The sequence below is a fragment of the Pristis pectinata genome, chromosome 3, assembly GCF_009764475.1.
Source record: "Pristis pectinata isolate sPriPec2 chromosome 3, sPriPec2.1.pri, whole genome shotgun sequence".
Classification (NCBI taxonomy): domain Eukaryota; kingdom Metazoa; phylum Chordata; class Chondrichthyes; order Rhinopristiformes; family Pristidae; genus Pristis; species Pristis pectinata.
Window position 1 is genome coordinate 126,028,408 of NC_067407.1, and position 15,541 is coordinate 126,043,948.

At 38.3% G+C, this 15,541-nt stretch overlaps 1 protein-coding gene across 2 annotated transcripts in view; it reads left to right on the forward strand.

Annotated features, from left to right (window-relative positions):
- mocs3 (molybdenum cofactor synthesis 3) overlaps positions 1 to 11,452 on the forward strand; it is a 39,132-nt gene extending 27,680 nt beyond the window's left edge. For both annotated transcript variants that reach the window (XM_052011325.1, XM_052011326.1), the window contains 4 exons: positions 312 to 359; positions 611 to 707; positions 4,648 to 4,758; positions 8,878 to 11,452. In XM_052011325.1, the coding sequence (XP_051867285.1) occupies positions 312 to 359; positions 611 to 707; positions 4,648 to 4,758; positions 8,878 to 9,035 (414 nt within the window). In that variant the 3' untranslated portion in view covers positions 9,036 to 11,452. The remainder of the gene's footprint in view (positions 1 to 311; positions 360 to 610; positions 708 to 4,647; positions 4,759 to 8,877) is intronic.
- Positions 11,453 to 15,541: the final 4,089 nt, after the last annotated feature.

Here is a 15,541-nt window from a genome sequence, read left to right on the forward strand (position 1 = left end):
GTATTGTCAGAACAGATGTGATGGAGATAAAGTAAGGTTTACTTTTTCTAAAGCTTTGGGATATAAACATTGGGTTGAATGCAATGCTGTGGCCCCAGTTAGCACTTTATGGAGATGACAGCATAACCATGCCCAGTTTTAGTTGGTTCTTCTGTTGATTATGGTGTTAATGATCCATGATTAAGTTGCATACCCTTTTAGAAAGCAGAGATTAATGATTATCATTTCATAGTTTATACTTAAGATGCCCAGTTACTGTTTATTATTCTGACACCTGACCCTTTTCCACCATTTGTGCATTCCAATTTTAGTGTAGGACACTTAATTTGTTAAATGGAGAACAAAGAATAACTGTTCAGGTAAGCCGCTTTCCATTCACTTTCATATCAAGGATAAGTGTTGTTTTACATACACTTAGCACTAGAAATGTAGTAGCTTTGTTGATACACTACATTTTATGTGCCTGAAAATTGAATCCATTTGTATTGTGGTAGAGAGTAATGTTTTATTTTGCAGTTTATTTTAAATATTCATAAATCCAAATTATTTGCAAGACCCTTAAGTTGCTCAGAAATGCTAACACTTATAATTTTCTTCTTCATAACTTTAGGAATATAAACGTCTTTTGGATGAAGATGTTCCTCATGTCTTGGTGGATGTTCGCCCACAGGTGGAGGTTGACATATGCCATCTACCTAATTCTATTTGTATCCTTTAATTTATTTTCATTTTGATCATTTTTACACTGGTGGGAGAGAATGAGTGTAATTTGTAAGCATCTCCAGCTCCACTGTCTTCATTCTGTATTAGAAGAGTTGTGGTGCTCAGAATTTTCAGTACTGAGGCCTAATTATTCAAATCCTGGAATGAGCTAAGTGATTGTGGAGGAGGAGGTGGCTAGAAATTAGCAGTGAGGGGGTGAGTGGAAATAGAAGCTTTGAGTAGTGGAGGTGGTATTGGAGGACTGGAAGGTGAGATTGATGGTGGGTTTCGGGTGGGAGAGGTTATGGGTTAATATGTGGGCTAGGGATGTCTTAAGGACGAAAGCTGAGTAAACGATTTGCCTTACTGAGGTTTCATTGCACTTCAGAGACCTAATTATTCTGGGTCACACGCAGGGTAGTCAGATATAATTTTCTGTCCTATGCAAACCAGTAAGTGTCTGGTCAAAATTCCAGAATGATGTGAAATGAGCTGGAAATGTTTCTCATTGTGTTTCACTCCATGGTGAGTACATTTTCATTTGCAGGTTGTGAAATCAATATTTCTGTAAATCTAATTCATAGGCCAGAGTGTTCTCTCTCTTTGCCTGTCATTTGTCAATGTTTCTTTTTTATCTAATTTGTTGAAATTAAATATATATACATGGGAAAAGAAAAACTGAAAAAAAGAAATACATATCTATTCAATTTGGGTTTCACATCTATATTATCCTTTCAAAACTTTGCTCTCCAATGGCACTTTTTAGGCATTTCTCAGATTGTTGATTAAAAGTGTGATTAAATAAAACATCCTTTCACTGTGTTAAATTTCAATATTCTATTTCATCCTGATCTGTCTGTCTTTGTACAATTTATCACTACTTGCATTAATCCTGTACCTGACAGTTCTATTTTGCAAATTAGACTAGATTTACAAAATTTTCACATGATAAAATGCAGGGAATATGTGTTCTTTTTTTCTTTCATTTGGTGAGTTGTTGGGACAGCAATATTCATGTGAACAAGAGATAATTTGTGAGAATTCAATAATGTAATCCATTTTATAAACTTCTCATTTGATTGTGGAGGTTAATGTATTTGAAAATAAAACCAGAAATAGAAATACTTAATATTTGCATTTTCTATGCATTCATGTTTTAAAATATATCTGATCTTTGATCTTGCAGTGATTCTTCAGCTGGTTTTTCAGTTTTGTTTGTTATCATAATTGAACATCTTAAATCTGGTGGCAAGCATTCTAAATTTGGAGAAAGAACTTACTCGATTTTGAAACAATCATTTCATTCCTGATTTCAAGTGATGTCAAGCAAAGAGTGTGAAGCAATATCAACTTCCAGTTGAATACAGGAAGTCCCCGGGTTATGAACGAGTTCCGTTTTTGAGACTGTTCATAACCTGATTTTGTATGTAACTCGGAACAGTGTCTGCGCATGTGCACTTGGGCCGGGGATCGCGGCCATGCATGGCCCCAGCCGCACATATGCATTTGGCCCAGGGTTCCCCAGCCGTATATGCCCGGTTGGGCCAAAGAAGGTGTACCGCCGCCGTAGTAGGATCAGGGGCCGGGCCCACTTACGAACCGACCATGAAGGTCAGTTCGTAAGTGCGGGCGCTCGTAAGTCGGGCGTTCGTAAGTCAGGGACTTCCTGTATTTATTACTGCTTCCAGTAGTAGATTAAAAAAAATCAGGGGACAACGTACATCCTTGCTGTCTCAAATATTGATCGAACCCATTTCTTGCATTTACCATCCACTTTAACACTGCTCAAGGACTTCTTGTAGCTGTTTTCTTTCAGGGTGACAAGTCTCTCAGGAATACCATAACACTTCTTGCCATGTCTTGTCAAAAGTATGCTTAAAATTTATGAAGTTACTGCAACAATGGATGTCATGTTCCATAAATTTCTCTGAAATCTGTCTTAACATAAACTGTTGATCTATTATGCTTCACCTTGGTGCAAAAGCAACTCATTCATCATGTATTACAAATTCTGTGCGTATTTCTATACTCCTTAGCAGTGTCTAAGAAAATGCTTTACTGGGTGTACTCAGTAAGCTGATTCCTTTTTAATTGTTGTATTTTCTCTTGTTTTCTTTGATTGAAGTTTGGTATTATTGCTTTCCCCAGTCTTCATGTACTTGTTTCTCAAATTTCATTTGAGAGCTTTTGCATTACTTTCACAATTGTTTCTCATCTATCTTCAACAACTCTGCAGTTAAATTATCTAAGTGAGCAGCCCTATTCTTTTTCAAACTACTAATATAAATATTTGACTTACTTTGTAGCAAGTTACTTCAGAACTGATTAAGTCACTATGTTCTGTGTATGAATTAGGGCACTGAAACCTTAGCCTGTGATTAAAACCAAAATACTGGAAATACTTGTGTAGGTCAGGCCACATCTGTGGAAAGAGCAACAGAGTTAATGTTTTAGGTCGAAGACCATTTGTCAGAATTAAGAAAGAGAAAATAAGTTGTAGAGAAGATGGGGGTGGGATCGAACCCATACTGAATTCCAAGTTGACTCTCTGGGAAGAAAGCAAGAGGTTAAGAAGAGTTGTAGTGACTGGTAGGCTGTGTGCAGTGTACCGAAGTTAGTAATAGGACCCTTGGTCTTAACAGTGCTGGAGTACAGGTTCAAAGGAACTTGTACAAAAACAGAAATTGCTGTAAATACTCAGCGAGTCAGGCCAAATCTGCGGGAAGAGAACCACAGCTAACGTTTCAGGTTGAAGACCTTTCATAAGAACAGATAAACAACTCCATTCTGACGAAAAGCCTTTGACCTGAAACCTTAGCACTGTTCCTTTCTTTTTCAATCTATTTTATTAGTTTTCAAATTAATACAGATTGATATATAGCATCAATATTTATACATGTAATACAAAGAGATCAGGATAACAATCATAGCATAGATAATCATAAAGAACAATAAAATATTTAAAAAACTGTAGATCCAACGATCTCTTAGTAAATGAATATAATATAAAAGAAAGGAAAGAAAAAGATTTATTATATAAATTTTAAAAACCCAAATCAATAAGAAAAATTACAAACAATATAAACTAAACAAAAAAAAACTTTTTTAAAAAAAACAAACAACAAAAAATAGAAAACAAAACTGGGCTAACATTTCTCAGTAGAAACAGAGCATCTTAGCACTGTTCCTCTTCCCACAGATGTGGGCTGACAGGCTGAGTATTTACAGCATTTTCTGTTGTTATTTTAGATTTCCAGCATCTGCACGTATTGATTTTCAAAATAACTTTCCTGTTTTTGTATTTTAGTCTTCAAATAATGAAACCTAGGATCCCATATACTTTAATAACCATTCTGTCAACATGCCTCAGCAGTTTCAAGTATTTATGCACATCTTCACTTGGGTGCCTCTGTTCCTACACACTCTTTAGAATGGTACCATTTAGACAATGTTATCTCCTTTCTGCCAAAGTGGGTCACTTCGCTCTTCATTATTCATCTTTCTTCATCTTCCAGTTTTTCACCTGTTTTACCAGCCTATCTACCTTGTCTTGTAGAATATTACTGTCCTCTTTGCTGTTTGCCACACTTTCAAGCTTCGTGACAATCAGCATGTGGAAATTTTAGCTTACATAATCATGTCTGAGTCATTAATTGAAAAAGCAATGGTCCCAGCATTGATCCCTGAGGACTCCATTGTCATACTCCATTTACCACTACTGCCTTTTAAGCCAGTTTCCTATCCCTCATGTCCCTAAGTCATTAGCCTAGGTTTCTGGATTAGCCACCCCTCCCAGCTAGACATCTACTGTGTTCTCTACATTTACCCATATCTGTGTTCTCTACATTTACCCATATCTGATTTGTAATTATTTTGTATTAATAATTCATAATCATGTTTTCAAATTGAAGGTCTTCACTATTGTTTCCTATGCACTATTACCAGATATTCCTCTGACTGAGTTAGAGGAAAGGAGTGTTGAATACATGAAGCATTTACAGAATAACATCAATGAGAGGAGATATAAAGCAGCTGCTGATAAAGTTACCTTCCCAGGTACATTATTATTGCATGGCTCATATATTTAGTTGTTGATGTTGTGATGGTCTCTCCCAGCTATTCTTTAAAAAAAGGTAGCACAGTGATGCAGCATTTGGCATTGCTGTCTCACAGCTCCAGAGATACAGGTTCAGTCATGACCTCAGTGTTGCCTGAGTGGAGTTTGCATGCTCTCACTGTGACTGGTGTGGTGATCAGTATAACATTGTTATAAGATCAGCATAACATTGTTATAAGATCAGCAATGATCTTATTGAATGGTATAGTAGGCACAGAGGCTGAAAGCCCTATTCTGCCTCTATTATTTTCTTAAAATCAAGTGAAATGGAGATATCTAAGGGTGCAGATAATATTCTTAAAGGTGAGTTTATGCATTTGGGAAAATGTGATTATGGATTAATAAAAAAAACTAGAATATTGAAGTTGTTCAAGGAACTGATTAGCCATAGAGTGTAAAGAATATAATTTGCATTTACAAAATGCCTTATTGCCAATTAATTACTACTTATATGAGGCAGCTGTTTTGTAGGTGAATGTACCAGTCAGTTTTTTGTGTGGCAAGGTCTCACAAATATGATAGATGTTTTGGTGAAATGTGGACAACAGTGCTGTTACTGAAACAAAATTGTCCATTGGGCATTTCAGGGAGATGAGTTGGAAAGCTGTAAAGGATATAGTAAAGCTTAATTAGCTTTATTACCAGGATTGAGGGATTATAGTTAAGAAACATTTTCCTTCTGTGTTGGAACGGAATGTTAATGGGTGATTTCATAGAGATTTTTAAAATTGGAAGTTTTTTTGTGGGGAACTAGTGAAAGATTGTTTCCTATTATTTGTAAAGTGGTATTGAAGCAGTCTGGGAATTTTCATCATAAGGACAGAGAAGGAAGTTGTGTTAAATGTATTCACTGCAGTGCAACAGAACATGAAATGCTTTGTAATTTTAAGTAGCATTGTATGATAAAGCATGATATAATTATATTTTGAAGGCAAGTTTTGCTTTAAATATAGCATTTGTTTTTCCTTTCTCCTGTTGCAGATACACGTCCATTGTATCACCTTGCAATGAATATAATAGTGTAATGAATATAAGTTGTGCACTTTCAGTATTCAAGATAATGCAAATGCATATGAAACATTTCTGTCTTCCTTTAAGTTTTCCTCCACTATTTAAGCATTTGTTTCAATAAAACTTTGCAGTGATTTGCTAGAGCAGTGACAGGAGTGACTGGTTGAGAGTGAAAGCAGCACTTCAATGGATAAGGGTGTAAAAATTCTGAAAGCATCCTGGGCTTTATGGCAAAAACTATGGAGAATATAAATGGCAAACTGATATAAAGCCTTAGTAAGACCACAGTCGTAACACCATGTGCAAGAATGATTTTTAGTCCACTGTATAACAGATTTAAATGCTGTTTATGCTGCAGCTGATGACAGCAAAACTCCTTTGGGTATACAGTACCCACCTCAACAAATTATTGCAGAACCATAACTATTTTGAAAGCTTTTTTTCTGAGATGGGTGTTTCATTCTATAATGCATGGAGGTCAGTACAATCATTTACAAGTGTTTCAATATAAGTGCTCTTTCAAATCTATGTGACTTTATAACACAACAATACAATGATTTTTGAATAAACAGAACACTTCTGTTTGATTGGCAATGTTATAATAGTTGGTATAATAAAATTTTCTTTAGACCATATTTATGGGTAACCTGAGCATTAAAATTGATTAAATTAATTTTAAACTCTGTGGCTAAATACCTCTTACTTGGATGGTCAGAGTGAATTGGTTTTTCGATAATTTGAACTCTGAAATAAAAGCAAGAGAAAGCAACATTGTAACATATACTAATTTACCACCTTTCTGACAGTGGTAAATTATGCATAAATAAAAGTGCTATTTTACAACAGGTAAAGAAATGCCTACATTAACTTGCAAGTATCTAGTGTCTATCTGGTGACTCCACTTTTTTTGTTGCCTAAGATCTGAGGCTGAACAATTTAAAAGCTTGGCAACCTTATTGAACCTGAGCTGAACTCCTTTTTCAGTGTCCTTTCCATTACCAAGCCTGGCTCTTTACAATTCTGAAACAATCCCTGTCTCTTTCACTACCTTAGTTGCTAAAACTCTCATCCATGCCAGCCTCACCTCTTACAATGCTTGCCTTGTTGGCCCACCACCTGTCTACCTCTGTTGGCTTCAGCTCATCCAATACCTTATACCTGTATTCAGAGTATTATGCATAATTATTATTAAATTATTGGATGAGTAAACTGGACTATTAGAACATAGAACAGTACAGCACAGAACAGGCCCTTCAGCCCACAATGTTGTGCCAACATAGCTAATCCCTTCTACCTACAGAATACCCATATCCCTCTATTTTCCCCTCATTCATGTGGCCATCCAAGCCCTTCTTAAAAGTCCCCATTGAATTTGCCTCCACCACCCTATCAGGCAACGCAATCTACCCCTCATGTCTGTTCTGATCCTACCCCCTCTCACCTTAAATGCATGCCCTCTGGTATTGGATTGCTCAATAATGGGGAAAAAGATATTGCTTGTCCACCCTATCTATGCCCCTCATAATTTTATACACTTCCAACAGATCACCCCGCAGCCTCCGCCGCTCCAGACAAAAGAGCCCAAGTTTGTCCAGCCTCTCCTGATAGCACATGCCCTCTAATCCAGGCAGCATCCTAGTAAACCTCCTCTGCACCCGCTCTAAAGCCTCGACATATTTCCTGTAGTGAGGTGACCAGAATTGTATGCAATATTCTAAACACGGCCTAACCAGAGTTCTATAGAGATGACTATTGTTCTGGAAACCCTGAGTGTGAATCTTAACCCCATAGCTGTAGGATTTAAATTCGTATTATTAGATGCATTGAATAGAAAGCAAGTATGATGATTATGAAACGACCAAGTTATTCCTGTCCTTTAGAAGTTGGCTACCCTCGCCATATACATAGATCTAAACTCCCAGCAATAAGAGTTGACTTGCAATTACTCCCTGAAATGTGTCTGCGTGGGTTTCCTCTGGGTACTCTGATTTCCTCCCATATTCCAAAAGGCATACAGGCTAGGAGTTGTGGGCATGCTATGTTGGTGCCGGAAGAGTGGCGACACTTGCAGGCTGCCCCCAGCACGTTCTCAGTAATGCAAAAAGACGCACTTCACTGTGTTTCGATGTACATGTGACTAATAAAGAAATGGCTTTGTATGTCACTTATTTCACAGGCAAATTGGGGACAGAAAGTAACTGCAGGTCCAGCCACATCCCTTGAATGAAGAAGTTTTTAAAAAAACATACCAGTTCCCCTTTACCCAATATCCGTCTGTTTGCTGACATTGGCTCCCGCACAAGCAATCCTGCAATTTTATAATTCTCATCCTTGGCTTTAAATTAGGCACCTCCACAACCTTCTTTCAGCCCTATAAACTTCTGTAATCTTTATTCCTCTAATAGCTTCTTCCTTATCCCAAATTTCCAGTATTGGTGGACAGCCTTTCACCTGCTTGTGCTCAAGCTTTGGAATTCTAACCCTTAACTACTCCTTTAATTCATTCTTTAAAACCTACCTCTCTGAGCTTTTGCCTATGTTGTCCTAATACCTATATGGCCAAGGAGAAAATGTTGTGTGATACCACTTTATTGAAAGATCTTGAGGTATTAAATGGACTATCAAAATGTGGTTTGTTTCTAGATATGTACCATGTCTTACTGTCTTTGGTAAATCAGTTTGAGCTTTCATCACCAGGGGGGGCTCTTGATTTATCTTTTTGGTGGAATTTCAGCCTACCAGGAACAGTAATAAAAACAAGGAAAAATATCTCTTTTATTTTATGATAAAACATAACATCAATACTTTGTTTTTAGAAAACTGTTGACACTTGTCCATTCAAGAAACAATTCTGGTTCCTTGCAAATTCTGTGGTATTTGTAACAGTGCTCATTTATAGCCCTGACGATAAGTTAGTGCTTTGTTTCAAATTATGCATCCTAAATCTTGAATAAGCACTCATTGTGACACTCTGTAATCATTAAGAAGAATGATACAACAGGTAAAACAACCTAATTTAATTCTTGTTTCTTTTTCTCCACCTCTAGTGTATGTTATCTGTAAACAAGGAAATGATTCGCAGAAGGCTGTCAGAATCCTGCAGGAGATGCTAAACAACGAGCTCTGCTCATTGTCAGTGAAGGATATTCGGGGTGGATTAATGGCCTGGGCTCGTATGATTGATCCAGCCTTCCCACAGTATTGATTGCTGGGAAGGGGAAGGGAGCGAAATTACGTAACCTTGTTTTCAGAAGTATAATAATGAAAGTATAATAATTTTAAAATGTGCTGCAACTTATTTGTATTTCAGAAAATGCGTGTGGAAAAGTATATTGTTGGGAATGCTCTGTAACTGGAAAGAAAACTTGCAGTGTTTAAATGCAAGTGTTAGCAATAAGACCAGGTAATGTGGTTGGTAATTTTTGTATTACATACATTTGAACTGCTTAATAAGGGCACAAGCAATTAGTAACTAAATACAAGTACATGGAAACTCTGGTTATTGTGATGATTCATTTTATTAAGTGTCTTTTGTTACAGATACTCTGCTACTAAATTAATAATAGTGGTATATTATGAAAACCAAAAGGTTAACTGTTGAGTGGCAATTGATATGGTATCACGGACAAATGACCCATGCAGAAATTCTGGCAAGAGAAGTTTGTTATCTACTTCCTGATGCATTTGTATCATTTAACAATCATGAGTAAATGTACGGCAGTTCTCCTGATACTGAGATACTTGATATAACAGTATGTTTTTTGTTTTTTGCAATTGGTCATTTTATTGGTTATGTTTATGTCGGTGTATAATCTAAGTACTGTCTTTTGGTACCCCATAAAATCAAAATAATTTGTATCATTAATGCAAGCAGTGACAATACTCACTTAGTATTTTGTCTCCTGAGGTACCATTGTGCTTCAAATCACCCAGTTACACTGAATGACTTTTTTTAAAATGTACACACTTTTTGTATATCGAAATGCAGAAAGGCTATTTCCACCATCTTTTTATCACACTGGCAAAGCCACTTACAAAGCACATTCACCTTTTAATGGCATGAGATGGATCATTCATGAAACCTACTGAGTGTTGAATTTTTATATACAAAAATAAGTAACTTTGTAACGCAGACCATGAATCTCATTACTGATACGTGTGATTGACACCAGATTAATAACGTTTGGAAATCAGTTGTACGATCTTTTGTGGTGTGAATTGTGGATGCAGGCTAGGCAGCCTAATGTAACATGATTCTATCAGGCTGCCTTGCAACATCTATTGATTTCCCACACACATTTTCTATACCTGCAGATGATGCTGATATTTGAAGAGAAGTTTCCATTTATATTATCTGTATAAAATGTACATTTTTTTTTGTCACTCAGATCTTTGATTAGTCCTATCACGACTGGTTTTGGAAATTAAAATGACACTGTAGACTTTAATCAGCCCTTCCTTTAATTGTCTTGCTTTCTTCAACCTACTAAAGCAAAATACCCATTAATTTTTAAATAATTTTAATTGAAAGGATCAAGATAACAAACAGACCGCAATCAGTGAGGATATAGGCAGCAATACCTCCAGCACGATTATTCTCAACACTGGTGCCCTATGAGGCTGCGTCCTCAGCCCTCTACTCCCTATACACTCATGACTGTGTGGTCAGATTCTGCTCTAACTCCATTTACAAGTTTGCAGATGATACCACCGTTGTAGGCCATATCTCAAACAGCGATGAGTCGGAGTATAGGAAGAAGATAGGGAGCTTAGTGGAATGGTGTCATGACAACAAAATGTCAACAAAAGAAAAGAGCTGGTCATTGACTTCAGGAAAGGGGGTGGTGTACACGCACCTGTCTACATCAATGGTGCTGAGGGTGAGAGGGTTGACAGCTTCAAGTTCCTGGGAGTGAATATCACCAACAGTCTGTCCTGCTCAAATCACGTAGAAGCCATGGCTGAGAAAGCTCACCAGCGCCTCTACTTCCTCAGGAGGCTAAAGAAATTTGGCATCTTCCCTTTGACTCTCACCAACTTTTACAGATGCACCATAGAAAGCATCCTATCTGGATGTATCATGGCTTGGTACGGCAACTGCTCTGCCCAGGACCGCAAGAAACTGCAGAGAGTTGTGGACACAGCCCAGAGCATTATGGACACCAGTCTCCCCTCCTTGGACTCTTGTCTTTACCTCTCACTGTCTTGGTGAAGCAGCCAGCATAATCAAAGACCCCACCCACCTGGGACATTCTCTCTTCTCTCCTCTTCCATCGGGTAGAAGATACAGGAGCCTGAGGGCACGTACCACCAGACAAGGATAGCTTCTACCCCACTGTGATAAGACTATTGAACAGTTCCCTTATACAATGAGATGGACTATGACCTCACGATCTACCTTGTTGTGACCTTGCACCTTATTGCACTGCACTTTCTCTGTGGCTGTAACACTTTACTCTGAACTGTTATTGTTTTTACCTGTACTACATCAATGCACTCTGTACTGACTCAATGTAACTGCACTGTGTAATGAATTGACCTGTACGATCGCTTTGTAAGACAAGCTTTCCGCTGTACCTCAGTACAAGTGATAATAATAAACCAATACCAATAAGTTTTGAAGCACAGTCCTGAACTTGCCTCCTGAGGCTCTTATTCAAGTGCCTCTCTCCTACATATTCCAACCTAAGGTTCTTCCAGTTTTGGGCATCAACCTGAAACAATATCCTTGACGTTGACGTTATCCACAAACTTACTGTATATTTCCAGTATTTTTTATTTCAGATTTTGTGTTTGAAATATGTTTGAAGTCAATTGTTAAATAGAAATGTACAGTAGATAATATGTACAGCAAGGTCTCACAAACAACAAACTGTATGAAAAGTAACTACTGTTTTTATTATGGGGGTAAAGTAAACCAATTCACATCTTCCTGCTCTTCAAAATGCAACTATAACCAGTTACTGGTCTTCTGTAAGTGAGGTGGTATAATGAATCATTCAAAGGTTTGTACCCTTTCAATGCAATACTCCCTCAGTCAGAGAAAATCAATTAAAATACTGAAAACATGCTTTTGGTATTTTCTAATTCTGGAGAATGTTCTTTCCTCTGCTTCCAAATTTCTAGCAGGAGGATTAATCCCCAAGTAAGAGACAGAAACCTATGCCAAGAAAATGTAAATGGATATTTACTTTATCATATTAAAAGCTGATTACTTGTAGCATATTAGGTTAAGGGATACATCTTTATGATATCAGATGCAATAATATAGTGCATTTTAAAATGCTTCAGCCAATTACTTTGTTTCAAAGTGCGGTGAACATGATAGATAATGTACAGCTACATTAATCAAACAATGAGAGATAACTAGATACCTTTAGCTTTCATACTTAGATTATTATTATATGGTCAAAAAGATAGTTTTATAAAACTGATGTAGAGAAGTTTATATTTCTAGTGACCCAGGAACAGGTTAAAGATTCTGCCATTAGAAGTGGAACACCAAATGTGGGATTTTGCATGAGGGAGCAAAGTCAGGATCAAAGAGTGCTGGTGAGGACAAAGGTTGAGAATAGATTGCAGAAGGTGGAGGGAGGCAAATCCAAAGAAGAATTTACAAGCAAGGATGAAGAATCTGACAGCAAGCTTGGGGTCTTCTTTATGCACCGAATAGATATGCTTTACGAAAAATTTACCTAGTCTGTGTTAGGTCTCCCCATTGAAGAGACTACACCACATTCACATTTTGTTTTCACTGCAGAAAACGCAATAACTGTGTAAAAAAGGAAAATAAACAAGGGGCTAATGACTGTGAGGAACTCAGGATAATTAATATCATTAAAGGGAAAATAATGGAAAATATTAAGGGAACTAAAATCTGCCACTTCTAGACCTTGGTCTGCATCCCAGCATTCTAAAGGTGGCAGCTGCAGAGATAGTGTATTATTGTTGGCTTTCCAAAATTCCCAAGATACTGGAATGGTTCTGGTAGAACTGGAAAAGTAGCAAATGCTACACCTCTATTCAAGAACTGGGAGGGAAAATGGAGATCAATTAGACTGGCAGCTGTAGGCAGAATGCTGGAACCATCATTAAGAACATGACAACACGATCATAAAGGACTGGAATCTGCTGGCCTGTGTTTCACAGACACCTCCATTATCCCTCCCAGTCCTTGTTGCACGAGGCCCGTGGCTACACTATTATGCTAACCTTTGGTGACTTTGTGGTTTCCAACAATCGAGGCCACACAATTGCAATCGTTCTGAGGAGTGAGCAGCAACCAGTAACCAGTCCTTCAGCTGTATCCACAGCTCTGATTCATAGTTCTAACTAACTAAAAATAGTAACTTAAACAACAAATTCAAATAACAGCTGATGTAAATTAATTAAAGCATTAATATTAAAATAACATTTAATTGAAGGTTAGCAGACCCACTTAATATAATGGGGCATTTCCAGATGCAGTGGATTGACCAAGTATGAAATGTGTCCCGCTTCTCAGCTCAGATATACGTGCACTTAATCCAGGACAGGGGTGGGGCGGGGAGGGTGGGAGGAGTTTAGATGCGCCTGCATCTGTTCTCCAGCATGTCCCGTACTACTGCACTGTGCAGCACAGACCCAGAATCTGCTAACACATCACTGCCACAAGCCAGAGGTTCTGTATGGATGCTGCTGGCTAGCTGTCCAGCTGTTTCTTGAAGAGGTAACGAGGAGGGTAGATTAAGGGAACCAGTGGATGTAATATAACTGCACAAAAAGATATCTAATAGAAATGACATACAAGACTCAGATGGCTGAAGGTAACATTGAGGGATTGGTTTGACAGAAAATGGAATAGAGATGAAGAGGTCATTTTCAGATTGGCAGAATCTTAATGGTGTTCCACAGATCAATATAACATGATATCTTTATTAGTCACATGTACACAGTGAAATGCATCTTTTGCGTAGAGTGTTCTGGGGGCAGCCCGCAAGTGTCACCATGCTTCTGGCACCAACATAGCATGCCCACAGCTTCCTAACCTGTACATCTTTTGGAATGTGGGAGGAAACCGGAGTGCCCGGAGGAAACCCACGCAGACTCGGGGAGAACGTACAGACTCCTTACAGACAGTGGCCGGAATTGAACCTGGGTCGCTGGTGCTGTAAAAGCATGCCTGCCCATTGGGCCTTGAGCTAATCACATTTTTATATTAATTATTTAATGTATCCAGGTTTGTTGGAACAACAAAGCAAGATGAGAAAGTAAGCTGTGAGGATGCAAAGGAGTTAGACCCAATGACAATGAAGCTATGCAATGAATTCTATGTGACTGAGAGGGAACCTGCAGGTGGTCTGTCCCTATGTGCCTGCTGCCCTTGTCCTTCCTGGTGGTAGAGATTATGGGTTGGGAGTTGTTGTCTGGAAAGCCTTGGTGAGTAGCTAGAATGTACTTGGTAGATTGGACACACTGCAGCTGTGATGTGCTATTGATGGAGGGTATGATCGTTTAGGGCGATAGATTGCATACTGTTTTCTTCTGGATTATCTTGAGTTTTGACTGGACTGCATCCATCCAAGCAAGTGGAGAGTATTTCATTACACTCCTGACCTGCCTCTTTTCAGTTGGTTGAAAAGCTTTGGAGAGCCAGGAGACAAGTCACTAACCTCAGGATATACCACCTCTTACCTGTTCTTGTAGCCAGTGCACATATTGTGACTGCTCCAGATAACTTTCTGGCCAATAATGACCACTAGGATGTTGATGATATTGGTCTTGGCAATTGTAATACCATTGAATGCTAATGGTAAATGGTTAGACTGTCTCTTGTTGAAGATGACTATTGTCTGACTTGAATGTTACTTGGCAGACTGTATATCAACCCCTGCCTGAATGTTGTTGAAGTCTTGCTGCACGCAGACAAGATCTGCATCATTTTCTGAGGAGAAGCAAATACCATCGATCTTTGTAAATAATACAACCTCTGACCTTAAGATAATAGGTCAGTGACCTGAAAGGCATCAATTCTTTCTTTCTCATTCAAAATACTGGCTGACCTGCTGGGTGTTATTATTTTCTGTTTTGATGGAACAGAATATAGTTGGACCTGAGACATTGTCCTGAGGATCTCTTGCAATCATGTCCTGGTGCTGTGATGATCAACAACTAAAATCATCTTCCTTTTTCCAAGGTATGACTCCAGCCTGTTGAAAAAAATGCCCCTGCATTTGCTTGACCAAATTTACCAGAATCAGAATCACTGATGTATGTTGTGAAATTTATTGTTTTGTGGCAGCAGTACAGTGCAAGACATAAACACATAAAAATTACTATAAATTACAAAACTAAATAAATAGTGCAAAAGAGGAATAACAAGGTAGTGTTCATGGGTTTATGGACTGTTCAGAAATCTGATGGCAGATGGGAAGAAGCTGTTCCTGAAACATTGAGTGTGTGTCTTCAGGCTCCTGTACCTCCTCCCTGATGGTAGTAGCATGAAGAGGGCATGTCTGGGATGGTGAGTGTCCTTAATGATGGATGCTGCCTTCTTGAGACACCGCCTCTTGGAGATGTCCTCGATGGTGGGGAGGGTTGTGCTGTGATGGAGCTGGATGAGTCTACAACCCTCTCCTAATGAAGTAGAGCCGCCAGCATGCCTTCTTTATGATTGCATCAATGTGTTGGGCCCAAGATAAATCCTCTGAGATGTTGACGCCCAGGAACTTG